Source organism: Gadus chalcogrammus, chromosome 18 (genome assembly GCF_026213295.1).
Source record: "Gadus chalcogrammus isolate NIFS_2021 chromosome 18, NIFS_Gcha_1.0, whole genome shotgun sequence".
NCBI lineage: Eukaryota > Metazoa > Chordata > Actinopteri > Gadiformes > Gadidae > Gadus > Gadus chalcogrammus.
This window is the reverse complement of record NC_079429.1, coordinates 468,850-483,849: the sequence shown is the minus strand read 5'-3', so window position 1 is coordinate 483,849 and position 15,000 is coordinate 468,850. Positions and strand designations below refer to the sequence as shown.

Below are 15,000 nucleotides of genomic sequence, written 5' to 3'. Positions count from 1 at the left end.
GGGTTTTTTTTTCCAGCACCCCCTGCTGAGAATACGTTCTCGCGGCTATGGTTGCACCAGATGTTATAAACATTAAACGGTCACATGAATCATTACTATTTTTAGAAAATGTATGTTTGTTTCATATAATTGTATTGGAAGTCCTGGTTTTCACTAGGGTTGCCGCGGTGTGGACATTTTCACACCGAGTAATACACTCGTCTCAACACCGGTATTACCGAGTATAAACGGTATAAACTTTGAAACTAGGTCAACCGCCACACAAGCATCGGTTTTTAGACCCTTCTCGTCCTTCAGTTGCCGCCAACGTTCGCAAGCAGCGCCTAGGATTATTCTTGATTTCAGTTTTTCTCTTTCAGCGTTTTTATTATCAATTACTCTCTGAAAAAGAGTTTTCCTTCTCTTTGCTGGTGGTGGTGGTGGTGGTGGTGGGGATGGTGGCGTCTTGTCTGCCATGGAAATTGTCTTCTACTGCTAGGTCCAAATGTGGATTAACTAGTTCCAGTAGCTACCGCAGGATAACAACAAACAGGAGCTTGCTCTGGGTCACGAGCTCTGGACGAGTTTTTCGAGCCCTGCCCGTTCCACAGATGATTGACAAGTTTAATTTTCATGTCAGTACTTCTGACTCAGTGGCTGTAAGCGGGTTATGATAAGGATTTCAAGTAATTTTGCAAAAATGGCCAAAAAAGCGAATTCCGTACCCAACCTTTAACTGTACTAACATCATCATCAGCTTCATCATCTTCATCATGTTAAACTGCACCCTAACCCTAACCCTCTGTTTAGACCTCAACCACATCTCGCTGTCTCTGTACTCTGCACCATGACAATGAAGAGTCTGAGTCTGAATCTGTCCCCCCCCCCCCCCCCCCCCCTTTACCCTTCACCCGCCCCCCCCCCTGCAGAAGGCCTGCTTCGGGAACCCCCTGGCCCCCCAGGCCCTGGAGGATGTGAAGACGGTGGTCTGGAAGAACACCAGCGACGGGGTCCAGGACAACGGCCTCACGCTCAACGGTAGGACTGGGGCCCCCCAGGCCCTCAGACCCCCCAGGCCCTCAGACCCCCCCCCCCGGGCCCCTGCACACCGAGCTGACCGAAGCGTTGGTCAGTTCAGCGTGTCCAGACCCTTTGGGGGAGGAGCTTGTCCAGGGTTCCCCCGTCTGATCCCGTCCATAATAGACTGCGTGACCCCCCCCAGGGTTCCTGTTCCTGAACACGCTCTTCATCCAGAGGGGCCGGCACGAGACCACCTGGACCATCCTCAGGAGCTACGGCTACGATGACACCCTGGAGCTCACAGACGACTACCTGTACCCCCCGTAGGTCTGCTAGACCCCTGTACCCCAAAGACCTCCTGTACCCCAAAGACCCCCTGTACCCCCCGTAGGTCTGCTAGACCCCTGTACCCCAAAGACTTCCTGTACCCCAAAGACCCCCTGTACCCCCCGTAGGTCTGCTAGACCCCTGTACCCCAAAGACCCCCTGTACCCCAAAGACCCCCTGTACCCCAAAGACCCCCTGTACCCCCCGTAGGTCTGCTAGACCCCTATACCCCAAAGACCCCCTGTACCCCCGTAGGTCTGCTAGACCCCTGTACCCCAAAGACCCCCTGTACCCCCCGTAGGTCTGCTAGACCCCCTGTACCCCAAAGACCTCCTGTACCCCAAAGACCACCTGGACCCCAAAGACCCCCTGTACCCCCCGTAGGTCTGCTAGACCCCCTGTTCCCCCAATAGGCCTGCTAGACCCCCTGTACCCCCGTTAGGTCTGAAGGCCCCCTGTACCCCCGTTAGGTCTGAAGGCCACCTCTACCCCCATTAGGTCTGAAGGCCCCCTGTACCCCCATTAGGTCTGAAGGCCCCCTGTACCCCCAATAGGTCTGCTAGACCCCCTGTACCCCCGTTAGGTCTGAAGGCCCCCTGTACCCCCATTAGGTCTGCTAGACCCCCTGTACCCCCATTAGGTCTGAAGGCCACCTCTACCCCCCGTAGGGTAGGTGTTAAACCCCCTCTACCAGTAGGTCTGGTGATACACCCCCGCTGAACAGAACAACAGTCAATCGGTGAAGGGGTCTCTCTCTCTCTCTCTCGCTCTGTCTCTCTCTCGCTCTGTCTCTCTCTCTCTCGCTCTGTCTCTCTCTCTCTCTCTCTGTCTCTCTCTCTCTCTCTCGCTGTCTCTCTCTGTCTCTCTGTCTCTCTGTCTCGCTCTGTCTCTCTCTCTCTCTCTCTGTCTCTGTCTCTCTCTCTGTCTCTCTCTCTGTCTCTCTCTCTCTCTCTCTGTCTCTCTCTCTCTCTGTCTCTGTCTCTGTCTCTCTCTCTCTCTCTCTCTCTCTCTCTCTCTCTCTCTCTCTCGCTCTGTCTCTCTCTCTCGCTCTGTCTCTCTCTGTCTCTGTCTCTGTCTCTGTCTCTGTCTCTGTCTCTGTCTCTCTCTCTCTCTCTCTCTCTCTCTCTCTCTCTCTCTCTCTCTCTCAGTAGCTTGTTTGTGGTTGTGTGTTGCTAGGCTACGGGTTCCAGCGGGATGCACCACAGAGATCAATCACCTGGGACACCAGTTCCTGCAGCGGTTGTTCGACAAGTACGATGAGGTGAGTGACAGGCTCCGACAGCCAGTCAGCACAGGGACGGCTCTGTGCTCTTAATGAACATGTGAATCACCCTGTTGGCGGTCAGGGGGACTGCGGGGCGCAGAGCGCCCAGGTGAGGCCGTCGTGGGTTCAGACCTCCTGAGCTTCAGGGGCTGAACCCAGGAGGGAGAGCAGCAGCCTGGGAGGTGCGTACAGTAACAGTGTCTGTGCTCCCTGGTCCAGGACAAGGACTCGGCCCTGTCCCCCGGGGAGCTGAGGAACCTGTTCTGCGTGTTCCCCTACACGCCCTGGGGCCCCGAGGTGTTCAGCTCCGTGCCCACCACCGACCAGGGCTACCTCTCCCACCACGGCTACCTCTGCCAGTGGACGTAAGTCAGGGCCGACTGGGGCTAGGCCGGGGCTAGAGGGGGCTAATGGGGGCTAGTGGGGCTAGCCTGGTGGCTAGTGGGGGCGAGGCCGGGGCTAGTGGGGGCTAACCGGGCGCTAGTGGCTAATCGGGGTCTAGTGGGGCTAACTGGGGTCTAGTGGGGCTAACCGGGTGCTAGTGGCTAACCGGGCGCTAGTGGCTAACCGGGGGCTAGTGGCTAACCGGGGGCTAGTGGGGCTAGCCCCCCTATGGGGTCCACTGATCTGATGGTCCTGGTCCTGGTCTACTGGTCCTGGTCCACTGGTCCATGGTCCTGCTCCCTGGTCCTCATCCACCACTCTGTGCTCCTTGTCTCGGCCGGCAGGCTCTCCGCCTACCTGGACATCCACCGCTGCCTGGAGTACCTGGGTTACCTTGGTTACCCCATCCTCGCCGAGCAGGACTCCCAGACCACCGCCGTCACAGGTGTGTGTGTGTGTGTGTGTGTGTGTGTGTGTGTGTGTGTGTGTGTGTGTGTGTGTGTGTGTGTGTGTGTGTGTGTGTGTGTGTGTGTGTGTGTGTGTGTGTGTGTGTGTGTGTGTGTGTGTGTACACTGATGGGTCATGATGTTTTGAGTGCAGAAGGGGGAGATGTTGTCTGTCTCTCAGATGCTATAATCCGGGTCTTCTGATAAACTCTTGTTTACCCTGGATTAACCTTGTAATCCAGTAGACCTGTACACCTCCATCTGTTTCATGGTACTGTGTGTGTGTGTGTGTGTGTGTGTTGGTGGGTGTGCGTGCGTGCGTGCGTGCAGTGACCCAGCAGAAGGAGCTGGACCTGGCGAAGTCCCAGACGCAGCGCACGGTGTTCCTCTGTAAGGTGATCGGGCCGAGAGGAACCGGGAAGACGGCCTTCCTGCAGGCCTTCGTGGGCCGCAACATCGTGGTACGCCCGACCCCTGAGCCTCATAGACCCCGCTAACCTACTGAAGGGATGGGGGGCCCTGCTAGGTCCTCATGAGTAGAACCCTCTCAATCCAGTGTAAGGCCTTTGGATAAAGCCGCTGCTGAATGATATCCATCGTCTCGTATTCAGAGGCAAAGCTTTATCGGCACGGAAACGTACATCAACGTTGGCGAAGTGCCAGAGGTGAGGAAGGGCGTGAGGTGCTAGACGCTGCAGTAACAGGAGGTTCTCTTCCTCAGCTCCACGGGACGGGCAGCAACGCCCTCTCCCCCTACACCATCAACAAGGTGACCGTCAACAACCAGGAGCGCTTCCTCATCGTGAGTACCATGGACCGCTAGCTTTAGCAAGCGGACGGAGTTATACAGAGCCTCATGAGGGCCCCGTCCACACAAAGATATTCCTGAACCGCATAGAACGAAACCGGATCGTTTTCGCCCGTTTCGTGTGGACGGGGCCGAAGAAGCAGTCTAAAGTAAAGCCTCATCTGGTATATTATGGTCTGGATTCCTTATAGGACGGCCCATCCAGATGTCTACCCTGCATCGTGACCTTTGACCTTTGCCCTCCTTCACAGCTGTACGAGGTGGACGTGGAGACGGAGTTCCTGAAGGCGTCGCACGCGTCCTGCGACGTGGCCTGTCTGATGTACGACGCCAGTGACCCGCAGTCCTTCGACTACTGCGCCAGCATCTACAAGGTCTGCCCGCTCCCCTCTGCTATATATATATATATATATATATATACATACATACATACATACATACATACATACATACATACATACATACATACATACATACATACATACATACATACATACATAGCTAGGGTTATGGTCCTGACTCTGCTCTTGTTGGTCCCGGCCCCTCCTCAGCAGCACTACATGTCCAGCCAGGTGCCCTGCGTGCTGGTGAGCTCCAAGGCCGACCTGGCCGAGGTGAAGCAGCTCCACGGCACCACGCCCGCCCAGTTCTGCTACAAGCACCGCCTGCCCCCACCCATGGCCTTCTCCGTCCTGTCGCCGGACGCCAGCGCCGACGCCATCTACACCAAGCTGGCCTGGGCCGCCATGTTCCCGTAGGTCCCCCCCGCAGCTCGGCCCTCAGGGGGGGCATGTAGGGGCCCTCCCCGACCCCTAGCTGCCCCCCCTGAGGGCCTCATGTGTCTCTAATGCCCTGCTGTAGGCCCCCTGTGGGGTCCCCAGGGTCTAAGGGCCACCTGTGGGGTCCCCAGGGTCTAAAGGCCCCCTGTGGGGTCCCCAGGGTCTAAGGGCCCCCTGTGGGGTCCCCAGGGTCTAAAGGCCACCTGTGGGGTCCCCAGGGTCTAAAGGGCCCCCCGTGGGGTCCCCAGGGTCTAAAGGTCCCCTGTGGGGTCCCCAGGGTCTAAAGGGCCCCCCGTGGGGTCCCCAGGGTCTAAGGGCCCCTGTGGGGTCCCCAGGGTCTAACGGTCCTCTGTGGGGTCCCCAGGGTCTAAGGGCCCCTGTGGGGTCCCCAGGGTCTAACGGTCCTCTGTGGGGTCCCCAGGGTCTAAGGGCCCCTGTGGGGTCCCCAGGGTCTAATGGTCCTCTGTGTCTCCCTGCAGCCACCTGAATGGCTCGGAGCTGAGCAGCTCCTTCTGGCTCCGCGTGGCGCTGGGCGCGGCCGCGGCCGCCCTGCTGGGCGTCGCCCTCTACCGCACCGCCGGGCGCCATAAATGACCCCGTCCCCGGCGGGCCTGCTGCCTCCCCCCTCCCTCTCTCTCTCCCCCCACCCACTCTCTCTCCCCCCCTCTCTCTCTCTCTCCCCCCTCCCTCTCCCCCTCCCCCCTCTCTCTCTCTCTCCCCCCTCCCTCTCCCCCCTCTCTCTCTCTCTCCCCCCTCCCTCTCCCCCCTCTCTCTCTCTCTCCCCCCTCTCTCCCTCTCTCTCTCTCTTGCTCCGCCCCTCAGCCTGCAGCCTTTCCAGACCAAACCTCCGGACCCCGGCCCCGCCCTAAGCGGCCTGGCTCCGCCCCCCCCCCAGCCAGGCCCCGCCCCGACTGAACTAGCCCCGCCCCAGCTGAGCCCAACCTGGCTCCGCCCCAGCCGGGCCCCAGCCGGGCCCCACCCTGACTGACCTGGCCCCGCCCTCAGCTGAGCCCCACCCGGACCAGCCTGGCTCCGCCCACACCTGGTCTCCTCTCGCTGGTCTCCTCTCGCTGGTCTCCTCTCGCTGGTGTCCTGCTATGGAGGCCGATCGGGGGCTAGAGCAGGGGAGGCCCCCCTCCGTCTGAACCTCTGGACGCTCCCCATAAACAATAGCATGAATGCCAAATAGTGAGCAGGGTCACGTGACTCTGCGGGGTCAGCTGACCTGCAGCCAACCAAAGGGCCGCATGCCGCTTTGTCCAGGGGCTAGGCCTCACTGAGGTCCTCATTGAGGACCTCCGCCCACTGGCGTCATGAGCAGCCATCCTGATGTCACTTCCAGGAAGTAGAATAAATGCTGCTGATTGGTCTAATGGTGTGTTTCCACCGACGGGTGCGCTTCGGCCCGGTACGCCTCGGCCCAGGGGTGAAGGTGCGGTTTGGCCCAGCTCAGTTACGCCTCGCGTTTCCACCGCCGCCGGTACTCTAATGGTGGGGGGGGGGGGGGTACTGCGAGAGGAGTACGGCTCAGCACGGCTCGGCCCGGACCACGCCCACTTTTGGCGGTAGAATAGCGAACCGTGCCGCACCTTGCCACCTTTGCATACCGAACCGACCCGCCGGTGGAAACGCGCCATAAAAGAAGCCTCCACCAGTAGTCCTGGTTAACTGGTTATAGTAGTTAACCAGGACTATGGTTATATTAGTTAACTAACTACTATGGTTATAGTAGGTGGAAAAGTATTAGAAAAACTAAAGAGCTGACGATATTATTCCACAGTATTGAGGAGGGTTGAGATATTGCTTTGTGTATAATTTAAAGGTGTGACAGCTTTGCTTATGAGACAAACATTGTTGGTGCGTTGATCTCGTTCATAACGATAGAACTGTAAGCAGTGAAGGACCAGGTTGAACTCAGCAGCTCCAAACATTTCCAAACGGCCCACGTAGGAAATAACTTCCAATCCTCCGTTAATCCAACGCAGAACCATGAACTTGTGGGTTTTCATTCAGTGGATCTTTAGTCAGAGACTGGTTATCAAACCTTTCTGAAGTCTGACATGCTAACTGACCTATGACCAGTATCACAGCAAAGCAAGAAGGAGAAATTCAACAATGGCATTTTATATAATTCTATGTCATTGTCCTCAGACATGCTGTGTTTTTGTTGACATTTCAGAGGCCAATTGCATTTGTATATTTTAATCTTTTCTTCAGACTATGTATGGCTTTATTTTTCTAATTCTGTGTGAATGGCTTGTGTCGACTGAACTCTGATCAATCAGTAAACTTTTATCAATTGCACATCTCAGATAAAAGAGCATTTTATTCAAAAGCATGTCCATGCAAACCATCTTAGAAATAAAACAGAGTCAAAGTCGATGGGGAAAGGTGGCTATGGTCCTCACAGGCCGACCCCTACCAGGGAACAGTGGTGGCAAAGACTTCTATTAGTCAACTGCATGTCAGATGCATATCACCACAATGCCTTTATGTAACCCCATAATTATTATTTCATCATCGAGAACACGTTCAAAAGTGTAACAAAGTATGCAGTTCATTGATGTGTTGATTGGTGGACGCAGCACTAATCGATCAGGTGGTATGATGATGAATTGAACCCTGATGCCCCTGAAGAATTGCTTGATTCAATTAAAAAGAAATTTAATTTGTTACTTTGCTACAACTTATATTGGGGACGGAGTAAAAGTGTCGGGGCATGCCCCACTACGGAGGCGCCAAGAGGTAAACGAGGAAGCTAAGGCAGCTCTGCAGGCCAGCGTGTCCGGAGCTGTAGGAGTGCTTTAGTGGCCATATGAAAGGGAAGGGTGAGCCTCCACACCTAAACTACATACTGGTTACAGCGCGGTGCTTCGTCCCTCGTGGAGCGGAGGCCCGTGTCTGGTCTCTCCCCCGGAGTAGCGCGGTGCTCCGTCCCTCGTCTGGTCTCTCCCCCGGAGTAGCGCGGTGCTCCGTCCCTCGTGGAGCGGAGGCCCGTGTCTGGTCTCTCCTCCGTCCCTCGTGGAGCGGAGGCCCGTGTCTGGTCTCTCCGGAGTAGCACGGTGCTCCGTCCCTCGTGGAGCGGAGGCCCGTGTCTGGTCTCTCCTCCGTCCCTCGTGGAGCGGAGGCCCGTGTCTGGTCTCTCCGGGGTAGCGCGGTGCTCGTGGAGCGGAGGCCCGTGTCTGGTCTCTCCGGAGTAGCGCGGTGCTTCGTCCCTCGTGGAGCGGAGGCCCGTGTCTGGTCTCTCCTGGGTAGCGCGGTGCTTCGTCCCCCAGTGGAGCTTCTCAGCAGCGCAGTGTCTTCTGTCAGACGTAGTGGAGGTTAACCAAGGCTCTCGGGGACGGGGTAAGTGATGGTCCCTCTATGGCAGTGCTTGGTTACTGTCGCCACTGTGACCATGTATCACTGCATAGACGGCATAGCAACTTGCTGGCCTACTGAAGGTTTTTTATTTAGTCTAAATAATTTACTTGAAATATTTGCTGAGTTCTAATCCAATATATTATTAAAAAAAATCCTGAATGTTTTGTTCTTGTTATTCTTTACGGACAGAATAGATTCAAACTCGGTTCATATTCGCGTACACATTGCGCTTTCCCTTGTTTGGGACGCGAAACACCTTTCCGCCGCTCCACCACACGATGGCGCTGCTGCGCGTCGTTGAAGGAAGAACACGCGTCAACAAGAGATGTGTTTGTACTGTTGTTGTAGAAGTAGCAAAGTTATTAAGGCCAGCTTATAGTCCTCCGTAAAGTGCTAAAGTTGTTGTAATTTACGAGTAGTAACAGCAGCAGCATTGACGGCGATAGTTTTTTTTTGATACGGCAAACAAAGATGGCATCATAAATGCATCGCTGATGATCTTCCTGAACTCTCGGTAACCCCGCGATGAGTGCAGGTGGGGACCCGGGCGGCAGTGGGGACCAGGGGAAAAGGGTTCCTGTTATCGCATACGTATCTGGATTAAGGATATTTACACCATAGCTCTTAGGTTTTATTCTCTGTATTACCTCGTTGTAAACGATACGTTGCCCGTTCACCTATAATTTGTTTATTCAAATTTCAGACGCAGCCCGGTCTACGGCGCTAATTTGAGTTTTTTTTAATTACCGTAGTTTAGTTCCACTTTAGGACTGCTCGACTCCTCAGTCAATTCATTCATTCATCATTCATCCAAGAAATATAATAATTAATCTGTTATATTAAGCTAATGAGACGCAACCTGGTAGAAGATAACATGTTATTTATTACATTATAAACAGTGTTTGAAGTAGCTAATTCAACACGATGGTTTTTATAGGGCTTGATATCGGTCATTAGACCACTGGACACACATATTAGACATTAGAAATGTACAGTGCAGCAGTGAACTGGACGCCTTATGAACTCCCCATCACTATCGACTGCCCCGTGCTAATCGATAAGTCATCCATGGCCCACTTTAACTTTAAGAGCTCAAAGGAGGACCTTAAAGATCATGAGAATTAAATGACATTATCACCACAAGACTCACTGTCTACCGCCTGTAAAACATCAGGACTTCTGAGGAGGCCATACAAAAATAATACATATACAAAACATTTCTCAAAGTATGTACAGTTGGGGGTTTGAGTCTCTTCTCTACTTCTTCTTCGTCGTTTTCTTTGCACTCTTCTTCGCGGGCTTGGAGGTCTTCTTTGCGGGCTTCGGCTTCACGGCTTTCGCGGGCTTCACCTTCTTAACCGCTACTTTCCTGGTCTTCGCCGCCGGCGCCGCGACCTTCTTCGGGCTCTTCTTGATCTTCTTGGCCGGGGACTTGGGGCTCTTCTTGGGCTTGGCCGGTGACTTGGGGGCCTTCTTGGGCTTTGCCAGCTTCTTGGGCTTGGCGGCTTTGACGGGGGACTTCTTAACCCGGACGGGTTTAGGCTTGGCCGCCCTCTTAGCCGGGTCCTGGTCGCCGCGGACCAGCTTGAAGGAGCCGGAGGCGCCGAGCCCCCTGGTGTGGCGCACCGACCCGCCCGCCTCCATCCGCTTCAGGGCCAGCTTGATCTGCAGGTCTGAGTTGTCGCCCACGCTGAAGTTCTTCTTGATGAACTTCTGGATGCTCTGGCGGGAGGACCCCCCGCGGGCCTTCTCGCTCTCGATGGCCTGCCGGATCATCTCCGAGTACTTGGGATGAGAGGCGGGCTTCCTGGGCTTGGGGGTCCGCTTGGCCTTGGCGGGTGTCGTGGTGGTCTCCGCCATGTCGGCTCAAGTTGAGTTTCTGTTTTACGGTTCACTGTTTTAACGGTTCGCGGTTCAAACGTCCCGGACGGAGCCGCTCCGCGTCTCGTGAACGGCGGCGTTGGAAATACTCAGAAATACGGGCTCGTTCTGGAACGTTCTGGTTTTCGGGATCGAACCCGTTCTTTCGGTTCTCTTGGTTCGTTCGGTTCTCCCGGTTTTGGGGTTATTTGGGTTCTCTCGGTGTGTCTCTCTAACGGACGGTGTTCCTCGCGCCGGTCCGTGTGAGTGTCTCTCGCTCCTCGAGCGCCTGTGCGCCTATGAAGGCTGCGTGCGGACGTGATTGAGAACAGCGACTGGCAGCAGCTGATGAGGCGGACTCGGCGGATCTCGCGCGGTCCCGTTTGTGTTTCTTCGTCCTCGCTCTCAAGGGAACCTGACGCGGTGTGGACCGGGTCCGGGTCCCGGGGCGGCCCGGGTGCCCGGGGCACAGACCCGGCTCCACCGCCCCGTCTCCGTCTGCATCCGTCTACTCCGCGGAACTACTTTAATTCCACCAAAATGTCCCCAAAGTATCGCGGTTCTTTCTGAGTTTTGCGCAGTTCGTGTTAAATGAGCCAAGACGGACAGAGCCGAGCGGAGAAAAGAGCTGGTTCTCCGGAACCTCAATCTATGCTCAAACGATCGCGTGGGTTTCGGTTAACGTTTAATGTGTTTTTTGGTTTTAAAGCATCGATCCGGTTGGTGAACTAACACAGCGCCTCCGCCGACACCGGGGGACGGGCTGCACATTATTGTGTGTAAAAGCTGGTATAATGTAAATATCAGCTCCTATGAGTGACGGGCGGAGGGTCGGGGAAGGAGACGGACCCGTCTGGGTGGTGTAGCGGGGGGACGGGGGTCTAGGGTGGAGGGTTAGACCCCATCAGCTACTATTGTCTCCATGGCAGCGCCACTCACAGCCATGGTCAGGAAAGTTGCCAAAACATTAAAGATCTGGATTTCTGAAATCCGGCTATCCCTGTTCCACCATATGACGACATGATGTAATTTAAAATATAATAGAATAGAAAATAGAATATAATAATCTGATATAGGTATATGTGAGCTCCCTGTGCTGAACCGTCCTGACTCAGGGCATCGCGGTGTTTCGTTCTGGAGCTGCAGCCTCTTCACGTCTGACGCTCATATCTGGTTATTAAATCATAAGACACATTGAACACCAACACATCCCAGCGATAATAACTCTGACATTAAGGTCGATGTTTGTAAATGTGGAGTTCCCCTGTATCGCCATTTTGAATTCTTTGCTTGTTGTGATCACGAGGATGAGGTCCAGTTAAAGAGCCCCCCTCACCCCTAATGCCCCCGAACCCCTTAATTCCACCCGAACCCCTTAATGCCCCCCGAACCCCTTAATGCACCCGACCCCTTAAGGCCACCTCACCCCTTAATGGCCCCCGTACTCCTTAATGCCCCGGACCCCTTTAATTCCCCCCTCAACCTTTAATGCCCCTAATGTCCCCCTCACCCCTTAATGCCCCTAATGTCCCCCATCCCCCCTAATGCCCCCCGGCCCCTCCAGGAGATGTTGTCCTCCGTTTATCCTTCTGAAGTTCTCCTCTGCGTTAAGGTGAGCCCCCACTCGAGACACCGTGAGCGAGGAGTGAGTGCGTGAGCGAGGAGTGAGTGCGTGAGGGAGGACTGAGTGCGTGAGCGAGGAGTTGTGAAATGAGTGAGCTGGCGAGCGAGCGGCTGAAGGGGTTGAGTGAACGAGTGAGTGAGAGTGAATATGAGTCACTAATCCCCGGAGTAGGCTCTGTGAGGCGCGTCATGGCGCTCTGATTGTTTACAGGAGTCCGCGCGACGTCTTAAAGTGCGCGGGTTCGATCCCTCGTCCGGTCCTATACCGAATCAGATTAAAATAAAGCTTTATAGCCACACGTTAAATCGATTAGGCCGACTGGACGATTTGGACAAAGCTACAATATCAGCATTGATAATACTAGACGGATATTATCAGAAGGTCTATATTTTATTGTTAAAATGTAGCCTATTTCAGTGTTAATTTCGTTAACGAAAAATATGACGAAAAATGTTCGTCAACGACCTTTTTTCCGTGACTAAGACGAGACGTTGACGAGCTAAAAATAGATCTGTGATAATAAAAACGATGACGAAATGTCATTTTGTTTTCGTTGACGAGACGAGACAGGACGAAAATGTTATTGGTGTGCTATTTGGACATTCAAAATGCACGATATTTTCCAATCAGTACACTCCCGTAAGGTTCTTATGCAACTGTTCACTCCTCCAGTAAATAGGACGGACCTTAGCTACGACTTGGCAACGGGAGGTATGGTCCACTCAGCTATGAGCTAACGTTATGCATTGTACATGATTCGAAATCCTTCCCAGCTTTTATTCCACATATACTAGGGTCTATAGCATATAACCGCGTTGTCTGATTACAGTTTAATTCATTTTTCACAATTTACCGGCTCTTGTTTTGAAGAAAATCACCGCGCCATTCGTTTCAATGGGAATCGCCACGGTCTATACTCTGACTTCAACATAAGGTGGACTTTGAAATTCGTCCCAGCCTTTATACCCAAGATACTATCGGGTTTATAGCATATAACCGCGTTTTCTGATTACAGTTTAATGCATTGTTCACAATTTACCAGCTATCGTTTTGAAGGCTGAACAGACAAGAGTAGTAAAGTGTGACGTCACGTTTCGAGAGCAACAGATTTTCGGTTCTACACAAACCAAATTAACAAGGGGAAATCCTATGGCACACAAACCTTTTATAGAAAAGGAACAATCTTTTTGCGAATTGATTTGTGAGTTTGCTTTACCAATGATGTAAGTAATATTGAGAATAGATTGTCTTCGTATTAAAAAAAAAACTAAACTAAACTAACGTTGACAAACTTTTCCTTTTAATACCCCAGGGGAATACATGAACGCCTCGACATTTTTCGATTGGTAGTGATTTTCACCTCTTGAAATTGATTTATTTTAATTTTGAAAGAAACAACACATGGAAGCAATGGAGAACACCATCTCTCGTTCGGTTGTTTAGAACTGAAAATCCGGTTGCCAGGACAACGTAACGTTTTCACTTTAGTACTCTATTTGAGTGGAACAACTTAGCAGGTGTCCATATAGCCTAGTTTAAAAAGAGAAAACATTTTGACTAAAAGTAATGACTAAAAGTTGACTAAAATGTAAGGAATTTTCGTCGACTAAAACTAGACTAAAACTACAAAGGAAAACAATGACTAAAATGTGACTAAATATACTAAGCATTTTCGTCAAAAGACTAAGACTAAGACTAAATCTAAAATAGCTGACAAAATTAACACTGGCCTATTTTCATATAGCCTATTATATAACTTTGTAAATATGGATATTAATATCAAGCGGCAATAGGATACCTCGTGGAGTAGACGTAGAAATCTCGATCTCTTTAAATCTATATTAGTCCTCTTCGATTTGTAGTTTAGGAGTGAAGCCTCATTACAGACTTCATGAGTTTGTAAATTATAATTTGCTTGATATTTTTTCATTTTTGTTACAGTTTACCTGAATCTCTTTCTGTCACGTTAAGTCAGGTATTAATACGCACAATAATATGACAAACGTAGAATCAATGTGCTTATAGGCCTACATGACAACAAATAAGGGAGAAATTAAATAAGGAGTTATATTAAAAAATACATTGAATAGGATAATACATAACATTAGGAGGTATTACAATAAAGAGGGACTTAGATATTAAGGTTATTGTTATTATTAATATTATTAAAAAGAGTAACTATAATACTGATTCTAAAATAAAAGTTCCACTGTTACCCGACACACTCCACCTAACTGAGAGTTCTGCAAAAGGTTCTGTTTCCAGTCTGCTTGTAAAAGAAGAATCAGTATTCATATGCTGGAGAGTTCCACGATGAGGTGTTTTAATATTCATCATTGATAGAGCGGTGTATTGTTTTTATCATCCTCAATCTACCCCAGATCATAGCTCTCTGTGTGCTTCACGCTGAGAAGGGAGAGAACGTCCTTACAACCCGCCCGTAGCTCTGGACTTCCGGCCAGGTGGCGCGCTGGACAGCTGTTACAACATCTGGACAAGGGAGCAGGTGACGGCATGCCGACAGTAGAGTGGCTGTCTGAACACACACACGCACGCACGAACGCACGCACGCACGTCAGCTGACTGTCAGGTCCCCCCTCCTTTATTAGGACACTGTGGCTGTCCGTCCAACAGGGGGAGCCACCACTGATGACGCTCACCGAAAGACTCGACCAGATATTAGAAACGCTTTATTATAACACAGGAACGTGGGTTATAAATTAATTATAACCTAGTTATTATAACACAGGTACGTGGGTATCGGAGCAGAAGTACAGGATTGTAGTAAAACCGAAGATTAAAGATAACGTGCAAAAAATGGAGGTCATATGAGCAGAAACCTTGGTGCAGATTGTAGAATGAAACCTTCTGTACTGAGTGGTCCACGTGAGTACCAGTGTTTACACCAAGTCACCAGCAGATGGCAGCAGCTGCCCGCCTCATCATGCAGTCTTTCTCCCCTCCGGTGAGGCCCGCTGCATCGGTCTCTGCAGAGCCGTCTAGTCTGATGATCAACACATTCTGCTCTCATCTGATTTAATTTTATTATAATGACGTTCCACTTTTCTCTCCCTGATTATTTAATAAAACCTCTTTTCAATAATTGGCTATTTTGTAAATGTAAATGTTAGCTGTTATCTGATTTA

The 15,000-nt window shown here is 51.9% G+C and overlaps 3 protein-coding genes across 4 annotated transcripts in view; 2 read left to right on the top strand and 1 right to left on the bottom strand.

The window, feature by feature from the left end:
• rhot2 (ras homolog family member T2) overlaps positions 1 to 5,601 on the top strand; it is a 12,543-nt gene extending 6,942 nt beyond the window's left edge. The window contains exons 10-19 of one of the 2 annotated variants that reach the window (XM_056576403.1): positions 909 to 1,017; positions 1,202 to 1,322; positions 2,503 to 2,587; positions 2,810 to 2,955; positions 3,319 to 3,419; positions 3,751 to 3,881; positions 4,142 to 4,222; positions 4,480 to 4,602; positions 4,783 to 4,982; positions 5,487 to 5,601. In XM_056576403.1, coding sequence (XP_056432378.1) covers positions 909 to 1,017; positions 1,202 to 1,322; positions 2,503 to 2,587; positions 2,810 to 2,955; positions 3,319 to 3,419; positions 3,751 to 3,881; positions 4,142 to 4,222; positions 4,480 to 4,602; positions 4,783 to 4,982; positions 5,487 to 5,601 — 1,212 coding nt within the window. Of the gene's footprint in view, positions 1 to 908; positions 1,018 to 1,201; positions 1,323 to 2,502; positions 2,588 to 2,809; positions 2,956 to 3,318; positions 3,420 to 3,750; positions 3,882 to 4,141; positions 4,223 to 4,479; positions 4,603 to 4,779; positions 4,983 to 5,486 lie in introns of both variants that reach the window. The other variant, XM_056576402.1, reaches the window with a different exon arrangement.
• Positions 5,602 to 9,013: 3,412 nt separating this feature from the next.
• On the bottom strand, positions 9,014 to 10,517 carry LOC130370889 (histone H1.0-A). The gene has a single exon (XM_056576425.1). It carries the CDS (start codon positions 10,228 to 10,230, stop codon positions 9,628 to 9,630), a length of 603 nt encoding a protein of 200 aa, XP_056432400.1. The 5' UTR covers positions 10,231 to 10,517; the 3' UTR covers positions 9,014 to 9,627.
• A 1,238-nt stretch (positions 10,518 to 11,755) lies between these two features.
• The window catches only part of rhbdl1 (rhomboid, veinlet-like 1 (Drosophila)), a 5,394-nt gene continuing 2,149 nt past the window's right edge, over positions 11,756 to 15,000 (top strand). The window contains exon 1 of the mRNA XM_056577556.1: positions 11,756 to 11,842. Coding sequence (XP_056433531.1) covers positions 11,756 to 11,842 — 87 coding nt within the window. The remainder of the gene's footprint in view (positions 11,843 to 15,000) is intronic.

Coding starts and splice junctions, on each gene's coding strand:
- LOC130370889 (XM_056576425.1), bottom strand. CDS start 10,230: ATGGCGGAGACCACCACGACACCCGCCAAGGCCAAGCGGACCCCCAAG.